Below are 21,422 nucleotides of genomic sequence, written 5' to 3'. Positions count from 1 at the left end.
TTACTTCCGCGTCGGGGTCGCATGGGACGTCGTGGGGTTGTGTGTCGCCGTTGGGGTAGTAGCATATGTTCTGTGGTGAAGCGAAGTGGAGTATGGAAAATGTGAAAACGAGAGTGTGGTAATGCATGATGAGGGATTGAGTGTGCACGAGAAGGAGATGCGAAGGTAGTAAGAAGCATATACCTGTTGGGGTCATTACGGCCCCCAAACATTCAACGTGAGACTGCATGCTAAGCGCCCAACATCTGACACCACAGCTACGCTGTCAGAACAACGCAACGAACAGCCAAAATAGTGCCGCGAGATGGGGCGGTAGCTGATTCAGCGTAGAATCACTATCCAATCATTTGTATTCGGGTATAATTTACCAACGCCGCCCCCATTCCTCCTTTCCCTATATCTACGCAGCCTGCTTCTGGCCGGTGACAGGGCATACAGCCCCATCCGCCGCACCCTCTACGCTCGGGTGTGTAGCGACCTTGTCCTTGTGGTGTCCAACTGTCGCCTTTGTGACTGGGCAGATATCGCCGGCGTTCGCCTTGAGCATGTCTGGGTGGTCGGGAGGAAGCACGGTTGTAGCTGTGCCTACGATAGGGCAGAGAGCATCGTCCATCTCTTGGGCCTTGGTCGTCTTTACGTTCTTCTTGAGCGCCGGGCACGATGTAGCCTCGGTGCCTTGGGTGGGGACGGGAGGGTGTGCGGAGAGGTTGTGGTGGTGGTCGCTTGTCGCGCCTACGACGGGGCACTATGGATTGTATGTTAGTGATGTGCAACCAGATCGAGTATAGTATTTGGTACGTACAACCTGGCCATCCTTTGCTAGGTCGATAGAGGGGTGGTTTGGGGGAAGCACATCGTTGGTCGTTCCAATCACGGGGCAAGACATGTTGATGGAAGTGTAGTCGTTGGTGTTGTATTACAAAGGTTCGATGTAAAAGTTGTAAGAGTTGTAGATCAACAAGAAGTGAAGAGGGGTATCAGAGCGGTGTATATGGGCTTGCTAGCAAGCGCCAGACTCTTGCTGCACCTTGTATGGCCGCCTCGAAGCTACCCCAGATTTGCAGGGATCGCGTCGCTAGCGCCTTTGTCATGGCCATCACGTCACCGCTGATTGGTTGAATGGCTTGAGCTCGAGCTCCACAACGCGCGCCTTTCGAAGCTTCGAATAACAGCTAACCTTCTGCCTTGTTTCTGTTTCCGGACTATCGCGTTACCAATGTGTGTTCCGCATGTCGGTGTTCAAGACTAATTGCTTTTCACGTTGGAAAACATCATCATACCGAACTTATGATGCCCAGGTGGTTATTGGTAATCAACTTAGGATGCCTGGCGATGACCTGTAAGCACCAAACTTAGAAGCTCAACAAATATCAGGATGCTAGACGTTTCTCTTTAACCAATAATACAGGACGGGTCTATCTAGACAGTTATAGCAGGTCCAGCCTTAACAAGGGCTTTTGATAATGCGCTCTTCATCTCGATGCGCGCCTTTACTTCCGCCACATCTTTATCGTCAAGCTCAACCAGGGTCCCGCGAACACGTCCCCTCCAGCATCCCCATCGGCGAACCAACTCGACTTGGATACCGCGCTCCGGATTCCGCTGAACGAGGAAGCTCTTCATCATCCACTTGCTTACTTCCTCTAGCACATCTAGATCGGCCTCCTTGCCGCCTCGAGATGGTCGCATGTATATGCCATCGATATACACCTCCTCCAACTTGGTACAGCCGAGAATTGTCTCCAGCTTGAATCGGTCGATGACTGTAGCCAGAGGAAGTGCCTTGCGTTCCCAGTCGGTCTCCGCACTGCTGAAAGTCACCTTATCGACATGGAAAGTCATATCCAGCTTGCGCAATTTCTTGCAAGCGACAGCTAACTCAAAGCTGGGGTTGGTGAGGGCTGGTGTGATGCGTTGGTTGTTGAACCAATGCATGTGCGGGAAGTTGAGGTGCTTCACCGCGTTCTCGCCGCCGCCACCAGGAATCGCCTTTATGAACTTGGTAAACCATGTCGCGATCTTGAAGTTAGTGTTTCGGAACATATACTTCAGATCGAATCGCTTGGTCCTCTGCAGCATCAGGACGAGAACTTCCTCATGCATCTTGTGGCTCACGAAAGCGAGGTTTGGTAGCCAACCCTTGGGGCAACGGCCCGTGCTCGCGTCCGGAAACACTTTGGGATTCTGGTTGTCGCAAGCGATGAGCACGTTGGGATACTCCCACTTGCAGCACGGATTGCTGAATTCGTCGTAGTGCTGATGCTCGCTCAGGCGACCAGCATCACACTCCATCAAAGCATACTCGTGCATGATGGACTCGCGGAGCTCTCCAGGTAAGTCGAGGAACTTCTGGAACCAGTCCGGACAGACGTACGTGGTGTATTCGACCACCTCGGAAAACTCGCGGAATGCGGCGATTTCCGGGTCGTTCCAGTTGTCGAAGTCATTGGTGTACTCCAGATACGAGCCGCATGTTATAAGAAGATCGTAGAAGATGTGGTCCCGAACTTCCTTAAATCCGTCCATGAACCAATCCATGTGGGTGATGGCTGTGGGGAAAGTGCGCCATTCCTCAAGTCCATGTATGTACGCAGTCTCGTCCACGCAATACATACACTGACATGGGCTTTCCCAGTCACACCAGTAATCTTCATCCGAGTCATCCAAATCTCTCGCTCTGTTGTAGCCATGATCATAGCGGCTGCCCCACGCACTCCAGAAACAGGCTCTGTCGTATGAATGAACGAGATCGAAGAAGATGACATCTTCGATAGGAGTGTATCCCATGTGACGGTACACGGTCAATAGGTAGTCCGGCAGGGGTGGATAGGAGAGCATGTCTAGCGGCGGAGGGTCGTAGGCATGCTTCACACATTGCATACCAGCTCTTGCCAATTTGGAGAATTCGCCATCGGCCAATGTTCTCTGCTGATACACCCTGCATATGCTGATCATGTCTTGGAACACATTGTTCTCTGTGGTAGAAGGATCATTCCAGTCTTCCACGGAGTCGTGCTCGTTACTGTATTCGATATAGCCTTGGGCAGTCAACGTAAGATTATGAAATGCCTCAAGCAAGACGGGATCCGGATCCTCGGTGGAGTATTTAGGAGTGAAGCTCTGCTCAACTGTCTTTACGAAGGACGTGTAGGACTTTTGGATGTCCTCCTAGTCATTATCAGTATTGCCAACGGTAGCAATGATTTCATGAGACTTACCGATAACGGGTAGTCGATGAGTTTAACCATGATTGCTCTGGGTATACGAGGTATACAAACTCTTCGAAAGGTTCAGGGGTTTCAAGTTGAGTGGAGTGATCTGTTGGAGAATGGCAATGGCCCTAGAGAGCTGAGGCTGATATAGGACAAGGAGAGAGTGCTAGGCAGAAGGAGGCCCTCTAGCAAGAAGGGTGGGCTTTTGCATTCACTGCATCGTGTATTAGTCTGTGCAGTCTCGCCCCTTCACAGGACAGGCACGAAGACCGTGGTTCTCTAGGGCGGGGGCAAAAGCACTCAGGGGTATGCTGCGAGTCCTCCTCGACCAGCTTGATGTTGACAAACTGAGTAAATGGCTTGCATCGTAGCCGCATACAAACATTTGCTTGGAACATGACACATCAAGTCATAATTCGATCGGCGTGCTTCGGAAGTTGTCATAACACACTTCGCCGGAGTTTGTTAGATCAATAGTTCAGTGAGTGAACAGAGGTTGAGCTACCACGCAGAGCAAACACACATGTTCCTGACTATGCCTTAAGATCGAATATTTTGATAAGGGGGGTTACCGAGATGTCACTGTTTCATCACTTCACAAGCCTGCAAAGACTGCAAGAATTACAATGATGAAGGTCATAAGTGTCGACATTACTGAATCATCTTACTAGCCTACTCGATCACTATCTCGCCCTCTTGCTTCATATCACGGCTGCTTGCTCCCACCCAGACCGCGTACCGGCCTCTCTGGAGCTCCCAAGCCTGAGCCGTAACGTTCCAAACACTCAGATCGCGTCGGTCCAAAGTGAACTCAACCTCTCGGCTTTCACCAGGCTGCAACAGACCCACACGTTCGAAACCTCGGAGCTGCTTCGCCGGCGCATTTGGCACACCCAAGTATAGCTGCGCTACTTCATGGCCAGCGACTTTGCCAGTGTTGGTGATAGTGACTGTAGCGCGGTACAAGACTTGCCATAGCCAAGGGTGACCTCCCTGTACAATCGGCACAGATGTGGACGGGAAAGCAGCGAGACTTGCATTCGCCACAGGCTCGACCGTCATGTTGGCATAGCCGAATGTGGTGTACGAAAGTCCGTAACCAAACTCATACTGCGGTGTGATGTTTTGAGCGTCAAAAGCGCGGTAGTCGATGTACAAGCCCTCAGTGAAGTCCGACTGCAAAAATGCCGGGATGGAAGGGTCAAGAGTCGAATTGAGGAGATGGCCGTAATCGGACTCTTGCTTCGCGACAGTGTATGGCAAACGACCAGAAGGGTTCACGTCACCGTATAGAACGTCGGCGATGGCGTTACCGCTTTCCTGACCGGGTACACCAGCGAAGAGAACAGCGGTGACATTGGGGTGGTCAATCCATGCGTCAACGGTGCGGATGCCCGCGGAGTGGAGTACAACAACCGTGTTTGAGCAGTTGGTCGCAACGTTGTTGACAAGCTGGTCGCTGAACTCATCTGTAAGAGAAGTGCGATCAAAGCTCTCCGAAGCGTATGAGTTGATGAAGACGAGGCACGCGTCAGCATTCGCATACACGGTCGGGTTCACACCAAAGAAGTCCCATCGTACAGTTCCGCGATCCGCAATTACGCGATTCTGGATGGCGTTGAAGGGGCTGATAACATAAGGTGGAGTGCTGGAGCCTGACCCGCCTGCCGTGATGAGGGTGCCGTTGAGGGTGTTCCAGCCGAAGTTCTCTTCATAGCCACCACCGAATCGAGCGGCGTTGTTCCATGGCTGGGACTTTACTTCAGCGTCGTAACCGTAGATGTTCAAGAAGCGAGGGTGCTGGAGTGGTAGAGTGTTGTTGACGTTCTTGACCAGCACAGTTCCGGCGGCCCCGATCTCTCGGATGAGCGACGCGTGGTCTTCACGCACGTCGACGATTTCGTGTTCGACGTTGTATGGGTAGACAGCGTTTTCGGGGAAACCCTCGTCTTGGTTGAGATAGAACCAGGCTGCGAGTAGTCTTGTGTTCATGTCGTCGAGCCTCTCTGTGGTAATGGATCCGTTGTTAACAGCATCGGTAAGGTTCTCGCCCCAGAATTTGGCAACAGGCATCACCACGTCCAGACCAGCATTGGCTGATGCGACACCGGCGTGTTGAGCATCCCAGTCAGATACCACAAAACCCTCGAATCCCAACTCTTCCTTCAAAATTCCGTTTAGAAGCTTGCTGTTCTGGCATCCGTATGAGTTGTTGATTCGCTGGTATGAGCACATCAGCGAGCCAGCTCCTTCACGCAGAGCATCCATGAATGGCCAAGCGTAGAGCTCGTGCAGTGTGCGATCGTCCACATTGGAGGAGACGGCCTCGCCTTCATCACCGGGGCGTCGTCTGTACTCCTGTTCTTGCGCAAGCCAGTGCTATTGATGCGATCAGCTTTGACTATCTATTGTCCTTGCTATGTCACCTACCTTTGGTGTAGCGATCACGCCTTCTTTCTGTGTGCCTCTAGTGATGAGGCCACCACCAATACCAGCAAGATACGGGTCGGCACCAAGGCCTTCCCAATTCCTACCACCGCGCGCGACTCTTCCAATAGGGCCGATGAATGGGCCGAGAGCTACGTGAATGCCCTTTCCTCTGTACTCTCTACCGAGAGCATGGCCATATCTGAGCATAAGATCTCGGTCGAACGTAGCTCCAAGATGAATGCCAGCAGGGAATGATGACACAAACTCTTGTCCTCGCACACCAGCAGGTGCATCCGCGAAACATAGCTCTGGGATCTGAAGACGAGGTACAGCTCCCGTTTGGCCTACGCAAGGGCCGGAGACGCCATGGGTGAGGTTCGACTTCTCCTCTAGCGTCAATTGAGCCACAAGGTCTCTCGCACGAGCATATGCGGATGCCCAAGAAGACGAGGTTGTTCCATTGCCGACAGCTGTCTATTGTTAGTCCTCTAACCTTCAAAATGACCAAAACACTCACGGGTCGGATAGACTGGTGGGCTAAGTCCGTAGAATGGAACCTCCGACTCGTTGGTGTATCCTTGTGAGACCGCTAGATTTGGCAGTAGAGCAAAGCTCACCGCAACTGCGCTGGAGTACCTCATCTTGCGAAACTGACGTCTGCAACAAGATGATCGCAGTCGTTGGCATCACAGGTAGCTTTATACTTCCGAAAATTTTGCATGCATCTCGCGATCTACCCACGTCATTCGGGATTCCACCGGGCTGCCATATCAGCCTCGTGACGAGCCATCCGCAATGCTACCGTTCTCTCCAACCGTTCTCCGCATTCTGCCTTGGCGGAGAGGGGAGAGCGGATACAAGTGTCGATGGTTGCTGCATGGAGGATGGTCGGCACGACTGGCTGTTGCCGACAAGCTAGCTTCGCCGACGATTACCCAGATGCTTCTTCGCATCGCCCCGCATCGTATTCCATGGAAGCACAACCTTTCCATCTCAGAGATAATACCCACTGTAGTACTGCGATTCAATATTGTCTTCATTCGTGAAAGAGCAGACCTTGGTCGATAGCTAGACGAGATTGTTTGCAGAACCGGCTGTCAGACGAACTCACCTACCCATTATGCCGCAGGCACGGCACGGCTCAACTCCACGGTCGAAGCATCGCGATGCTTGGCCTGGCCATGATGCTTCTACGTTAGCACCGCTAAGACCTCGTCATCCATCTTTTCCGGGCTTTCGCTGTCGGAAGTCGGATCGTGAAGTAGCCCCGGATAACAATCGCCCGAACCCCGGAGCGATTTAGCGCGTCGTGCTTAGGCCGTGCAGATATTCCAAGGTTGCGACCTCAGCCAAATGTTGGCGGCATCATAGCGGCACGGTCGTTACTTATGGAGCAGCCTGGCTATATAATGACGGAACCTTCCGGAAAGCGTTGATGGCGTTGCTACAGTTCCCGGGTCTGACGCCCGTTTCAGCCTGACAACGGCGACGCCTTGGTGCCTCAGGTTCTGTCTCAAGACCGCCAACACGTGGAGAAACATGCATCACCCCAGCCGTTCCTCATAATCGGGACGTCACAACTGTCAATGCGCGTGGACGCATTCCTCTTACGGCGGATCACAACATTCCGTGGGAAATCTTCGGGTTTGCTGGCCAATTGCTGAGCTGGGATGGCATGAACGCTTGAACAATGAGCTGTGAGGCGAGAAGCAAGGGTACAGAGAGAGACCAGTGCTCCAGAAGATTCTTCTGCCTTATGCTCAGGTACGGGTCGGAACCAGAGCTCCGCGTGGAAAGAATGGTGGCGCGTTGACATCGCAGGTCTTGAATCAGGTCTGCCTGCACGCTCAGGCACCACCAGCCACCCTGCACCTCAGATGTTTCCACCCCCACTCGAGCTGCACAAGGCATCACACCAAGGCACTCGGCTCATGAGGCTCCGAACTTTATTGACAATGTGACGTTTGCCTCAATAGCGATACTGCATCCGCTCGTGGAAACGGGTTTTCTTTTCGTGCCTACCACTCACTCGTTTAGACACCACTTACTTTCAACTTAGCGCTCTGTGAGCAGCTGCCAGCTGGACTGTGCTTATACTTTACAATCATTTCATCCTGTATTTTTTCATCATCTTCTTGTACGAGAATGGGATATGGCAAATCGATATTGCTGTCAATAAGGGTCCTAGCCCTGATTGTGGCAATGGGAGTGCTAGGACTAGGTGCTTGGTGTAAGTGATCATCTTTCATTCAAGAACATGGAAACATGGTGCTAATCATTTCATTTAGCCCAATTCATCATTCGCGATATGAAGAGTCGCGGTACCGGGATCATGGACGCGCTTCAGCCAGAGGCTCAAATGGCGGAGTATTGGAAAGAATACTTTGCTACGGTCTACAGAGGCGCCATCAAGATCTGGATCTCAGTCGCGGCAGTACGTTGAACAGTCATCGATCAATACCGTTGTACTGACATGCAGGCAGGCCGGCTTTGCTTCTCTCGCAGGCACTGTGATCGTTTTGACAGCCATCATCCAACGCTTGCGCATACCCTCAGCGATCCTCATCCCCATCGAATGCCTGTGCATGTGCGCCATGGCAGTCGCTCTCGGCGTTTCTCTCAGCTTCAACATGAGTCTCGAGACCTTTAGCGAAACGCGTCTCGATACGGCGGCGAACCCAAACCTCATGATGTTTGCGATCCTGGTCGATCTTAGCCGTGGTTACACCATCGCAGCCGGAGCGGGATGGTTCCTTTTCTTGATCACTTTCATCACCGCAACGATCGACGCGTGTCGTCGCGCCCGAGAAAAGGAGAGCTGTTCATTCGAACCCACCGCATCAGCACTCGGCATGGGTTTTCACGGATACGACGCTGTTGTCCCACCTCCTTCACGCAGTCGCGTCCCCACAATGTACGATCCGCGCGTGCCCTCAATTCTGATCGACCCGGATGCGCGTGGAAGAGCGTCAGTGGCCAAAGATGTTGAGATGGGACGCGCAGACTCTGTTCTCAGCCACGAGGGCAGGATTTCGCAAGAGTTTGAGAAGGAGATTTCCGGGCCACTGAGTTTGGAGAGGCCACAAAGGGTGCAGCAGATGCGACCTTCACGGCCATGGAGCGAAGTACATAGGGTACCGAAGGCGGATGAAGTGATACACGCCATTTAGACATTATAGGATCATGACCACAGTAGATAGATTAGTCAAGTCGACACTCGTTTACATAGAAGAATGAAGTATACAAGACAAAGAGTGTCATAACGAGAACTACCTTGAGAGAGGGAAAGACCATTCAAGGTCGAGGGCAAGAGCTACACGACGGCCGGAAGAGAGCAAGTCGCGTCGCCTAATCACATGACCGCGTCTCTAGCGCGTTTTCTTAGCGCAACGCGCACTCCCTGCGTCATCGCCATGAGCAGTACAATCCGAACTCCAAATCTAACGTCTTGCACCTTATACGTCCGAACCCATCCCTCCCAACATTCAATGGCAGGTTTCACAAAACGAGGCGGCGCCCGAGGCGGCAGCTCCTACAAAAAGACCTTCACAAAGAAACGCTCCTCCCCAGACGCCGGTGACGACAACGCGCCGCGCGCAAGCAAGAAGACCAAATCCGGAGACGACGACGAGGAGTCGGTACCAGTGGTACCTGAGCTGAAGACGGATGATAACGGTGATGCTTATGTTGGTGTGAGTAGCCTCAACAGAAGAAACGGCGAATAATGGATAGAAGAATACTAACGAAAACGTCAGCTCAACGCCAGCGGCAAGCGACGCGTAACAGTTAGCGATTTCAACAAGAGTACCCTTGTTAGTATACGGGAGTATTACGTTACTGATGCTGGAGAGACGAGGCCAGGAAAGAAGGTATGCACACTCTATTTTCCCTTTCTGCCTCTTTAGAGGGATGAGTTGCTGACACGGGCTCCTCATACAGGGCATCTCGCTTACAGTCGATCAATACAACGCTTTACTCGCATCGGCGCCGCTTATCGAATCTGCGCTCGCGAAGAAGGACATACAGGTCGTACGGCCGGATTATGAGGCTGACTTGAGTGCGAAGACCGAGGACATGAAGTCTGGAGACGAAGAAGAGGCAGACGAGGAGGAGGATGAGAGTGCGAAGAAGGCTGCGGAAGAAGAAGATGACGACGAGTGATAACTGGACATTTAAAACGGAATTGTTGGACTACTATCTGATGTACAACTAGGGACAAGATGGAGTCGCGGGCAATGGATGTATACTCTATCAAGGTCATCGGCGTTGTAATCTACATCAGACATACTGGGGATTGTTGCCCTTGCCCTATTCCCATGCTCTGAACAACAAAGCCTGAACCAGACAGATGCAAATCAATATCTGCATCTAGACCATCACCTAAATACGTGCAGCAAGCTTCGAGACATTGAACGTATGCTCTCGAAGTGCACAGACATGTCATCAATATGACGATACACCATCCTTGTATCCTCGAAGCTGCTCTACCAAGAAGTTCACTCGTACAGCCTGCCTTTACGCAGTTGCCCACTGGCGAACTCCGTTTCGTCCTCAACACTCTTGAGTACCACGTAGCCAACGTCGCTTTCCGGATTCGCATCCGCAATCTGCACTTTCATCTTCCGCAGAAGCCGGCTACGCTCAGAGCCGTCAAGGCCGCTGCCACCTTCGGGAACTTTGACGTATGGGTTGTCGCGTGTGAAGGCTGAGACGTATGTGAAATAGTCTGGGGCCAGTGTTGTCAAATAGATAGCGATGTTCAGTATGCCCACAAGGAGCAATACGGTGGAGGCGAAGAGTTGTGTGATGATCCAAGCGGTGTTCTTTTGGTAAACAGGGAATTTGCTCGAGAAAGTCGCGTTTGCTGCCATCATCCAAAAGTTCTGGCTGATAGATGTGTCGTCAATGAATTTTTGGTTTGGAGTCTCGTAAGGGTTGCGCAGCGTGGCTGAGGATGGGAATGCACCGGCTTGCCACCAAGAATTTAGCCAAAGGCTGAGCCGCTCCGAAACCATGTCATCTTGGTAGCCCTGAGTGTCTCGCATTACATATCGTAGCCCGGAAAAGAACGACCATGTTGCTTTCCCCCCCGACGTTGTAAAGTTTCTTAGAATCTCGGTGTCGTTTGTGAAGCAATGGAGACGGCGGTCAAAGTGGCCTTCACATTCCTTTACTTGGGATAACATCGCCTGGCTACGGCGGATCTTTTCAACCTCGCAGGTATTGTCTTGACAGGATATGTGGGCATCTACTTTAACGAGATTTGGAGCACATTGATACACTGTCGCCAGACCCTCGCTTGCCGAGTACCCGGTTCGGTATTCATAAAGTCCAAACATGAATTGTATAGGTCGTGCATCGGCTTCTGAAGCGTTGACGTCAGAGCGGGTATTATTCTCAGCCCCAAACCTGAAGAATACGGCATCCCCAAACGTCCATCCATTGAGGGATACGTTAGTTTCCGGAGGAAACGGGAAAAGTTGACCGAAAGGTTCTGAAGCCGTGAAGTTGATGCTTGGATACAAGTTAGGAAAGTAGAAGTCTAGATGTTCGATAGTTTTGTTCACATTTCCGGTAAATCGTGACTTGCAGTCCAGAGATATGTACTGATGTATGGCATCGAAAGTTGAGTTTGAATTGGGTGCGAGGCCTTGAGCGTTGATTCCGATCAGGGACGTGTAGCTCCCGTTGGCCACTATAGAACTCCACTCTGTCTCGGCATGATCAGCGAAGTCCTTCTCTATTTCTACGTCCTTAATCCGTGGAATCTTAGGGCGGTTCCATAAGTCCAGCGGACTGAGTTGAGTTCGTTGAGGAGCCATCAGGCTAGCTGTAAGTATGTCTCGGCTTTCAAACCGCAGAACATTCGGGTCCGGATCTGTGTAATAGGCGGTACCTGTAGTGTATGTTGTATTTGTAGTCTCCCGGAGAAGTCGCAACGAACTTTGCCCACCTATGGGTGACAAGGCCCAAAAGAATAGGGTGAGAACAGAGATTAAATCCAAAGATCGTATAGTGATGACAGTACTGACGGCGGACACGACGCTTTGGCTTCCAAGATACTTTTCGAGGGCCTGTTGAGCACCGTAACAGTTAGTCGTGGTCCTATCGACGTACTTCAGTCACCTTTGCGGCGAAGGCAGTGGAAATCATACCTCAACGGTCGTTCCTCGCTCTGCACACCTGACTGCGATATTTCTTAGAGAACGGCCACCGAGCGCAGCGTAGACGAGTGGGTAAACGGTCGGGCCCACATTCATGGCACCTTGAACAAGCTTGCCGCGTTCGGATAGAGGCTGTCCGTCAAGTTGCCATGCAGTTATTGCTAACACTTCTTCAAGTCAGCGGCAGATGCGTGCGTGGATCTTCATCCTCCTGGCCCACTCACCGATGAACGCGAATGGAAACAACACCAACAAACAGTCCCCAGAATAGTAAAGAGCTGAGACGCCCTTCAACCGTTGCTGAACCTCTGGCCAGCCTTGCAGAAGTGGCTTCTCACGCGCTTTTACTTCTCCGTCATCTTTGATTTGGCAGAGCTCGATTGCTGCATAGTTGGTTGCGCGCTTTCCTGGACGCCTGAAGAGTGAAGATAGCCACGTTACTACACGCATGATGCGCGTGACAAACGAAGATACGTTCGTGGTCAGGCTGAGGGCAGCACTCAGACTTAAGGGCCTACACAGCCGCCAAGTCTAGTCTTGGCGACGTGGGGGCGGATTTGGTACTCTCGCGTGTTGCTACTTTGGCGCGGACGCCATGCATTCAGCTTGACAAGCATCGTCCTCTCATGCCGCGAAAGAGTCCGTTCTCTATATCTCAGCTGAAATCGGTCTCAAGAAACTGCGACCAAATAAAACTGTGTCAGGAAGACAGCGGAAGCCTTAGATGTGCCTGGGAAGCAGATCGTGGCTTTGTATCTTGTCGTCATAGCTGCAACAGCGAATGTTAGAGTGCAACCACTCAGCCTTGTTGAGGCTGAAGGAATTGATCAGCGTATAGCCTCATAACATTCGGGGTAGCTGCAGATACCACATGCATGCTACCCTAGTTGAGACCATGATTTCAAAGCCTGAAAGCTGTGTACATTGCACACGGCATGTATAGGTCGCGCTGGCCGGGTTCCACGATAGACTTGTTGGAAGCAGCGAGAACCGTCGGCTCTCCGCAATATGTAACCCGTGATCTTTCGCTGACCAGTATCTGTTTAGTAGCGAACAGGCTGTAGGTAGGCATACGAAGAAAACGAGATAGAAGACCGCTCTTACTCGGGCGCGACAAACAGGAGAACATGATGAGATGGCATGCATGTGTGCGAGGGAAGGTGCGAGAAGCCGACAAAGCACGCCAACCCATAATGTACTAGCGCTATCGCGTCATCGGCATCGACGCGTCAATCTTCATCTCTACCTGCATCGCACTGGCTGTAGACACCCATCAAGACACGTGAAGTTACTCGGCGATGGCGATAGCATGTCTTTTTCTGTGAGCGCAATCTTGACCGACAATCTTCCGCTGGGTCAGCCTCGCTGCTGCCTACCTCGTCGCGTACATCGTTCTTCGATTGCTTTATCGCAGACGAATACCGAGTTCTTACAACTTTTTGCTTCCTGACGAACTTCAAATGGAAATCATTGAGATTCAAATGAGATGATCATCAATACGGCAACGCAACGATGATCAAGATCATGATCATGTGCTTTATCGCAGGGAAGTCTGCTCAAGGATATCTCACTGGCGCGTACCCAGTACATGGAATAGTGTCACTCTTCTCACAATTATTACTGGTCTTCTTCCTCTACTCCTCAGGCTTCTTTGCTAATCGATCTGGGCGTTCACAGATAGCTCGAAGAAGCTCGATCCATTGTCGTACATCAGGCAGGTTTTGCACGGTTTTCACAACGCATATTTCAGTCATGGGCGAACAGTAGAAGGCGATCGTTTCATTACGCTCATAGACGAGCTCGCGTATCGGCTAAAGTTATAAACAAGAACAAGTATGTAAACAGCAATGTGACTCCACCGAGTTAACCAAAAAACGCCAGACCCAGAGATCCAGATGCACACATCCGCCGGTTCCTATCCAAACACCCGATGACCAACGCCTAAGGGACATCTCAAAACTCGTCGTACCAATCGTTCCTCATGAACCTGCATTCCAACGACATCAATGCCATCCAAAATTCGTCATGCCGTGACACGTACACATAAGCCATTAATCATGCATTGCGACTTCGAAGAACACGTCATGGTCAAGCTCGACGTATGGACCAGCGATGCCAACTCTAGAACCCTGAAAGGGCGAGTCGAAGCTTCAAACTGGAGGTTACGGAGCGAGACGCAAAAGCGTATTCGTATCAGCAGTCGTCAATAGATTTCGTGGATGTGCATCTAGCCGACAGTGCTCGCCTCTTCCTCAGCCGCACGCCGGAAGTAATCGGCGTCCATTTCGGACTCGTTGAAGGCAGCAGTAGGCAGATCAGTACCAACACCCGAGTCGCTGGGTGGGGCATAGTTCTCCTTCATCTCTTCCTTCACAGCGTCGACAGCACGGACAATTTCCGACTGTGTTGGCAGCTCGACGTCGTTCTCGGTAGTGGCTGTTGAGATCTCGGAGCCAGTGATGTCGGATGGGTTGATAGTGGCAGTGGGCTCGTCGTCTTCTTCGTCATCGGAGTATACAGAGCCTTCCTCATCGATACGCTCTTCACCGGGAGCAGCAGAGCGAGCTGACTGAGCACCATACGAGGTGCGGCGGTCGATATCGCTACCGGTCATGTACGAGGAACCGGAGGCGTATGTGTACTCGCTGCCTGTGCCGCCAAAGCTGGAGCGACCGTCATAGCCTGGCGTCTCACCCTCAGCATAGTCGCGGCTGTCGAGGCTGTAGCGACGCTCAGTGCCAGTCTCGCTCTGTGCATCCTCCTCGATGATTTCGTGAGAAATCGGGGCCGTCTCGTGCTCGTCTTCCTCGGGCAGAACATCGTTCTCCTTATTGGCAATGACGGCGCTAGGGCGACCGCCCCAAGAGCCCTTGCGAGAGTAGTTGCTGGTCTTGACAGAGTGGCTGCGCTTCAGTCCGGCATTGTTGTCAGCCGAAGCTTTAGTTGTCGGGTAAGCTTGAGCTCCAGTAGGGGCGTTGCCGCTGATCTGACTAAGAGACAGGATGCGGCGTTGTGCTGGATTGGCAGGTGCACCGTTGCGACGTATAGCAGGGCGGGGCTTGAGCGCAAGAGAAAGACCATTCGCTGCGGTGCTGGGAGGTGGCATGGCCCTGGTGTCTTCATTGGCAGCGTCTGCGTTCATGCGCTTCTTGAGTTTCGAAGTGTTCTTCGACCCGCCCTTGGTCATCATTAGAGCACGTGAGTGGTCCATGATGCCGTTCAGGATGCGACGCTCGAGTGCATCAGCCTTGGTGTCCATGAAGTGCAGCTCCTCTCGTCGAATGTCAAGCGCGGTGTGCAGAGACGAAACCTCACCAGTAAGGCGAACCTTCTGGTTGGCAAGATTCTCGCGCTCCGCTTGCAAACTGGCGACAGCAGCAAGAAGCGAATCTTTCTCCTCCTTGAGCTCAGCCATAGTGCGATCCTTCTCTTCTTGCAGTTCGGCCATGACACGCTCCTTCTCTTCCTTGAGCTCTTGTACGACGCGCTCCTTTTCGGCCTTCATCTCCTGGATGTCTGCGAAGAGCTGTTCCTTCTGGGTAGCCTTCTCAGCTCGCAGGCTTTCCAAGTCGACTTCCAGCTGCTCCTTCTGGGTTGTCCTGCGCTCAATGAGCAGAGCCAGCTCCTCAGCTTCGCGTTCCTTGGACTCGTTGCCGTCGGTGATGAACTGCGTCTGCTTGGCGACGAAGTCACTCAGCTCTACAGCAGTCTTCTTGACTTGAGCATGAATCTCGTCCAGCTTCTCCAAGTTGCCCGCTGCTTTACCTGCTTCATCGGCATGACCAATGAGCTTGTCAAGCTTCTCGTGTACCGCGCCATCATCGTAGCTCGGCGCCGGCTCGATCGCAAGCAGCTTGTCGAGCTTCTCTTGCACGGGTGCATCGTCGTACTTCTCGGGAAGCTCGATAGATGGTGTAGGAGCTGGGAGTAGTTTGGGCAAATTGGCAAAGTGCGTCTGCAACTCTTCAGAACGGGCCTTGGCTTCCTCGTTCCAAGCACGGACATTCTCGTCTGCCTCCTCCTTGGTCTTCTGTGCGTGCTCATAGTGAGCCTTGACAAGAGCTTCGATCTCGTGCAAGGCAACCATGAACTTGGGATGGTACTCCGTAATGTTATCCTGGAGGTTGGTGAAGATGTTCTCGACGTTCTTGATCTCGTCACGGGTGTGAGAATGCTCCGTCTTGTCGTCGAGCTTCTGTTCTTCAAACTTGGCAATGGTGTCGTTCTTCTGCTCTTCAAGCTTGGCGATAGTCTCAAGCTTCTGCTCCTCAAGCTTCTCCATCATCGCAAGCTTCTGCTCTTCGTACTTGGCGAGTGTCTCCTCTACCTTGCCAATCATAGAAGCAGAGTCAGTTGACCATTGGGTGGTGGTGCCTTCCATTCGGTCGTTCATTCCAGCAATGGTGGCACCCAGAGTGTCGATGGTCAGACGAAGCTCGTCAGCCGTTGCCCTGTTGCTTTCGAGGATCTTCTCTTGTTCCTCGGACTTCTCCTTCATGACCTTGGCAAGTTCGTCCGCCAAGAGTTGAGCATCATCGTACTTGGCCATGAGAGTGTTGAACTTGTCCTCTAGGCTTTCCGTGAAGCCCGCGATGATCGCGGCTTTGACTTCGTCGTGCTTCTCGAGGTGAAGCGCAGACTTCTCCGCTTGGTCATTCTGGAGTCCCTCGATAGATCCGTGGGCGCGCTCGAACTCTCTAGTAAGAATCTCCATGAGTTCCTTGACGTCAGCGGTAACGTTGTTGGCACCAATGGTCTCTTCCAGCGTCTTGAATGAAGCCTGAAGACCCTCGATGGGACCGCCTTCGATGAGGGTTGTCTTGATCTCCTCTCGCATCTCGTCCAATGCAGTCTTGACGCCGGTGATGTCCTCCACGAGTTGAGCAGCTTCAGCGCGGCGTTCATCAAAGTTGGTCGCGGTCTTCATGATGTCCTCCTCGTAGGTGTCCTTCATCTTGTCGTGGCTGTCGCGGAAGTCGTGGATCAGACCTGTGAGCTGTTCCAAGTCGGCCTTGGATGGGAGTTCTTCAGGATCTGGGATCTTCATGTCGTCAATCTTGACCTTGAGATCATCCACAAGCAGAGTAACGGCATCGATATCTGCCTTGGTCGCTTGAGGGTTGGCCTCGTCGTCAGCCTTAGCAGCCTTCATCTCGTCGAGGGCAACCTTGATATCGTCGGCGATGACCTGAATGACTGTCACGTCTGCTTTGGTAGCACCTTCCTCCTCGAACTTCTTAGCAAGTGCCTCCAAGGCCTCAGATGTTGTACGGACAACGATCTCGACATCCTCCAGGTTCTCCTTGGTAATGGCAGTCGCAGGGTCAGGCAGGACGAGCTCTTCAATCTTGGCCTTGGTGTTCGCAAGAAGAGTCTCGATGGCATCGGTGTCTTCCTTTCTAGCGATGCCTTCAAGTGTAGGCGGTGGCGTTTCGCGATCTTGCATAAGAAGAACGGCAGCTTGTACATCTTTCAGAAGCTCTTCGATGCCGACCAGATCCTCCTTCATGGCAGATCCAGCCACGGCGGCTGCAGGCTCGGATTCCGGCAACGGGTTCGCCCTGGCGGCGTCCATCGCTTCGACCTTCTCCTGGATTTGAACGAGCATGTACTCCATGTTCGCCAAGTCGGCGGTTTGCGGAGGTAGCTTTGGCGATGGTGGTAGCTCCGCCTGTGTCGCTTCCTCAACGATCTCACGCGACATCGATTCTCCCGCAGCGTCGTTCGCGAGAGCGATCTCGTTGCCAGCTGGAGGAAGAGGGACGTACTCTTCAGCGTAAGATTCTTGCCTTACGCCCTTGAGCATGTCGATGTCGTCACGCAACGCGTTCAGACCGTCCTTGAGCGTATCCAAGATCTCGTATGATATGCTCATATCGATGGGCTTCTCAGCGATCTTCGAAACATCCGCCCTTAGACCATCTAGACCCTCGTTCATTGCATCCATGATCTCGCTGGTAGCGGAGTTGTTGCGGTCGGGGGTGTCCAGCTTCTTGTCCAGATGCGATTGAAGGTCATCAAGCCCCAACTTGAGAGCTTCCAGGACTTCCTCGGTGTCGGCCCGGGCGTGTTGTCGGGTCACATTGTCAGACTGGCGAAGAAGTTCTAGCTCTCCACGGAAAGCCTCCAGAAGCTCCTCGTTGACACCAGCAGACTTGAGGTTGGCCTTGATGTCGTCCAGCGCAGCCTTCACAACCATCAACATCTCGGCCTTGCCATTGTCACCAGATGGGACAAGTGCGTTGCCAAGTGACTCTTTCAAGGCCTCCAACTCGCCACGGATGAGTGCGATGTTGTCCTTTGACGTAGTCTCCTGAGAGGTGTGCAGACCGTCGATGAGCTCACGAACAGCGTCAACGATGTCGTCCTTCTCGCCTGCGCCGCCAGACTGCACCAGTGAGCCGCCCAATGTTTCGCGGAGATGCTCGAACTCCTCTTTCAGAGTAGCCAGCATGTCGTCATTGGATGTAGTCGCAGTTGGCTTCTCGCCCATAAGAGTATGAAGTCCCTCAAAGCCTGCCTGAAGCTTCTCCAGGATATCGTTCTTGTTGCTGGACGTGTCACCAAGCAAGACTTCCTTGAGCTCATCGAACTCGTGCTTGATCGCTTCGTTGATGTCGTCGTTCGAGTCAGTGTCATCCTCCGATCGAAGGGCAACCTGTGACTTCATCTCGTCGAAGCCGGCGTTAAGGGCGGCAAGAATCTCTTCGTTGTTGTTGGCAGAGGGAGCCAACTGAGTAGTGAGCTTTTCATGGAGGTTCTCAAACTCAGACTTGAGGTATGAAACCATGTCGCCACGGCTCCAAGCCTGATCTCCACGTGGGCCTTCGGCGACGTAGCCCTGAACATCTTCGCGTAGCTTGTCGAGTTCTGCTTTGATGTGGTCGATCATCTCGCCGTCCTGGGTGATCTCTCGGGGCTGATTAACAGAGCCCTGAAGGTCGGCACGAAGACTGTCAAGTCCTTCGCGGAGGGCTTGGAGAACTTGCTCGGTGTCACGCCCGTTGGCAGCGGTGACACCTTCGAATTCGGTGTGAACCTCATCCAGCATCGCCTGTAGACGTTGCATGACAGCCTCGTTGTGAGGTTGTGAAGCGGTCTGGACAGCCTCTGATATGGATTCCTGAGGAAGGTCGAGTTCCATTGCTCCAGGTTGGTGCTCCGCGAGCGCCTGGCGAATGACTTCCTCGAGCACTTCCCGAGACAAAGCATCCGTCGACGGTTGCTGGGCTGCAAGGGCCGGCTTCAACTCTTCCAACGACTCGCGCACGGCCATCAGAACCTCCTCGCGGATCTCGTGTACTTCGTTGACGGGTGGAGGTAGCTGGATCTGCTGTAGTGACTCCTGCAGCATAGTCTCAATCTCCTCCTTGGTGACGGCACCAGAACCGTTGAAGTCTTGGAGACCTTCGCGCAGACACTGAAGAATCTCGTCACTGCCCAATCCGACTTGCTGCACTTCGTGGCTCGGGTTCATCTCGACACCATCGAAGGCCTCTCGGACAGCGCTAATGATCGACTCCTTGTCCACTGCAGCAGCTTGAGGTGTTGGCTGATCGAGACCACGCTCTGCAAGCGCTTGCTTGACAACATCGTAGACCTCGTTGTTGTCCACGGTGGTTCGGGTGACGACGGATGACATCGATTGCCGCCTTCGCTCACGCATAACCTTGTCCATGTGGTCCTTGAGATTGGCGAGACCCTCTTGAACGATGGCGTTGATGTCTTCGGTTGATGGGCTTGAGCCAGATCCGGCTTCGGCCTCCCTGGCTTGTTCTGCCTCCTCCACCTTGCGCGCAAGCTCCCGTCCCATTCCTAGAACCTCACCACGGAGATCCTGGATGAGCGACTTGGTGGCCATCGTAACGCATCCGGACTCAGCGACACTGTCCTTGATCTTACGGAGGAACTTGAGCATCTCCTCGCTCACGAAATCGGCAGCCTTTGGACTGGAATAGGCCTTGCTGTCGGCCGATATCGTTCGAGTCAAGGCGCCAGATCCGGGGGATGGCTGGAATGAGGCCGAGCCAGCAGCTGCGGGATTGAAGAGACCACCGGTTGAGCCTTGCTTGACAAATTCGGCCAACTCAGTAACCTTCTTAGCAGTCTCTCCAGTAGCCTTGTCGACCAGCTTCTGTAAACTTGCGACCAGTCGCTCTTGACCATCCTTCGTCACCATTTCGCGTATGATCTTCTCCAGCATTGCGACACTAGCGGCACCCTCGACAGAGTATGGGTTGGGGCTACCTATACGCTCATCTGTCCAGGGGCTGGTGGACGCCATACGCGGGAATGTGAATTGCTTCGTCGGTGTCATGTGAGGATCTTGCAGGTTGAGACTGCTAGAGCGAGAGGTGTCTCCATTCATGGCAGCTGCCGCTTGAGCTTGCTGCTTTTGCGACATGGTAGACAGAAGATCCTTCAGAGACTTGCGGATGTCCTCGTCGCGAGTGTTGGTGGCTTCCTTGAGGCTGATGAGATCCGTCGCATTGTCTTTGCTTCGCCGGCTCAACTGCGACATGTCTTTTTGCAGGCTGGAGACGATGTTGTTGATGCTCATGAGCTGGCTGGAGATGTTATCGAAAGACTGTGGCGGTGATGGACCGTGTACGGGTCCCGATGCTGGCGCTGCCGCTGGTGTAGCCGCTGGCGAAGAATGTGCCGACCGGTTTGTGATGTTCGATAATGGAGGATCGAGCATGTGTTGGGGGATGGTCATGCTCTGCAACGCCTGCATGGTGGCCGATGGTGGTGTGTTCTCTCCCAAGATTGCCCTTTGGCTAGGCCGTAGGGCGGGTGTGTCTTTGATCTCGAATCGTGATGCTGGTGTAGGTGTGAGCTGTCGCATAGGGCTCACATCGGCATCCTTTCCAAAGTAGTCCCTCTCGTAGTCCCTTGAGATGGGTCGGCCTCCCCTGCTCGATGGTCGCTCGCGTTCGGGTGACCGCTCCGGCGACCGGGTATCGAGGAAGGGCCGCTCAGGTGAGCGGTTGTCAAGGTAGCTTCGTAGGTCACGAACGCTGCCCGGCTGTAATGACTGCATGCGCTTGTGCTGTGTGCCTTTTATCAGAGAGCGCTCGGACGAGGGCAGCTTCTGTGGCATGGGGTTAGTAGTGTATGAGCTCGCAGGTAAACTCTCTCGCGCCTTCTCTTCCAGCGCCTTGGCCGCCTTCATAATGGCTGCGGATGTGTTGGGGCGGGTGGTGAGAGTGGGCGAGCCTGGGTTGAGAGGCAGTGGCGGAGGTGCACGATCCGGGTCAGCACTATCCCACCTGAAGCGCAGTGTTAGTCTATCGCAAAAGTTACATGGCGGTGAGGAAGACGAACATGGGAATCATCCTGTCTGATGAGAACGAATGTGAGTGTCTGACGAGTTCGCGGTCGCGGGAGACCTCTCTGTCTGAAGAAGGCATTGCGTGTGTCGTCTGATGTGTATTCAACCAAATATAGTGGTAGTGAGGCGGAGAGTGGGAGCGAGTATGATATGGAGCGCGTGAGTTTCAATTGGGGTATACAGCGGAGGGATTGATCGTGAAAAGCTATCAGCGATCCAGCGCAGGGTATATAATAGTTCGTGATATCGTGGAGGGTGGGAGTGTGGGAAAGTGGACTGCAG

At 52.9% G+C, this 21,422-nt stretch overlaps 7 protein-coding genes across 7 annotated transcripts; 2 read left to right on the top strand and 5 right to left on the bottom strand.

Annotated features, from left to right (window-relative positions):
• Positions 1-400: 400 nt before the first annotated feature.
• On the bottom strand, positions 401-886 carry J4E93_006275 (uncharacterized protein; the record flags this gene model as incomplete). The annotated part of the gene is made up of 2 exons (XM_049344192.1): positions 401-745; positions 803-886. 2 exons carry the CDS (start codon positions 884-886, stop codon positions 401-403), a joined length of 429 nt encoding a protein of 142 aa, XP_049198627.1.
• A 533-nt stretch (positions 887-1,419) lies between these two features.
• Positions 1,420-3,248, bottom strand: J4E93_006274 (uncharacterized protein; the record flags this gene model as incomplete). Its single annotated transcript, XM_049344191.1, has 2 exons — positions 1,420-3,168; positions 3,219-3,248. The coding sequence occupies 2 exons, from the start codon at positions 3,246-3,248 to the stop codon at positions 1,420-1,422; spliced, it is 1,779 nt and encodes a 592-aa protein (XP_049198626.1).
• A 636-nt stretch (positions 3,249-3,884) lies between these two features.
• On the bottom strand, positions 3,885-6,283 carry J4E93_006273 (uncharacterized protein; the record flags this gene model as incomplete). The annotated part of the gene is made up of 3 exons (XM_049344190.1): positions 3,885-5,591; positions 5,643-6,112; positions 6,160-6,283. 3 exons carry the CDS (start codon positions 6,281-6,283, stop codon positions 3,885-3,887), a joined length of 2,301 nt encoding a protein of 766 aa, XP_049198625.1.
• Positions 6,284-7,974: 1,691 nt separating this feature from the next.
• On the top strand, positions 7,975-8,812 carry J4E93_006272 (uncharacterized protein; the record flags this gene model as incomplete). Its single annotated transcript, XM_049344189.1, has 2 exons — positions 7,975-8,076; positions 8,126-8,812. 2 exons carry the CDS (start codon positions 7,975-7,977, stop codon positions 8,810-8,812), a joined length of 789 nt encoding a protein of 262 aa, XP_049198624.1.
• Positions 8,813-9,130: 318 nt separating this feature from the next.
• J4E93_006271 (uncharacterized protein) lies at positions 9,131-9,803 on the top strand (the record flags this gene model as incomplete). The annotated part of the gene is made up of 3 exons (XM_049344188.1): positions 9,131-9,334; positions 9,398-9,511; positions 9,582-9,803. The coding sequence occupies 3 exons, from the start codon at positions 9,131-9,133 to the stop codon at positions 9,801-9,803; spliced, it is 540 nt and encodes a 179-aa protein (XP_049198623.1).
• A 335-nt stretch (positions 9,804-10,138) lies between these two features.
• On the bottom strand, positions 10,139-10,687 carry J4E93_006270 (uncharacterized protein; the record flags this gene model as incomplete). The annotated part of the gene is made up of 1 exon (XM_049344187.1): positions 10,139-10,687. One exon carries the CDS (start codon positions 10,685-10,687, stop codon positions 10,139-10,141), a length of 549 nt encoding a protein of 182 aa, XP_049198622.1.
• A 3,346-nt stretch (positions 10,688-14,033) lies between these two features.
• On the bottom strand, positions 14,034-21,219 carry J4E93_006269 (uncharacterized protein; the record flags this gene model as incomplete). Its single annotated transcript, XM_049344186.1, has 2 exons — positions 14,034-21,078; positions 21,134-21,219. 2 exons carry the CDS (start codon positions 21,217-21,219, stop codon positions 14,034-14,036), a joined length of 7,131 nt encoding a protein of 2,376 aa, XP_049198621.1.
• Positions 21,220-21,422: the final 203 nt, after the last annotated feature.

Source organism: Alternaria ventricosa (assembly GCF_023758065.1).
Source record: "Alternaria ventricosa strain BMP 2768 chromosome Unknown scaffold_10, whole genome shotgun sequence".
NCBI lineage: Eukaryota > Fungi > Ascomycota > Dothideomycetes > Pleosporales > Pleosporaceae > Alternaria > Alternaria ventricosa.
This window is presented reverse-complemented; position numbering and strand designations above follow the sequence as displayed.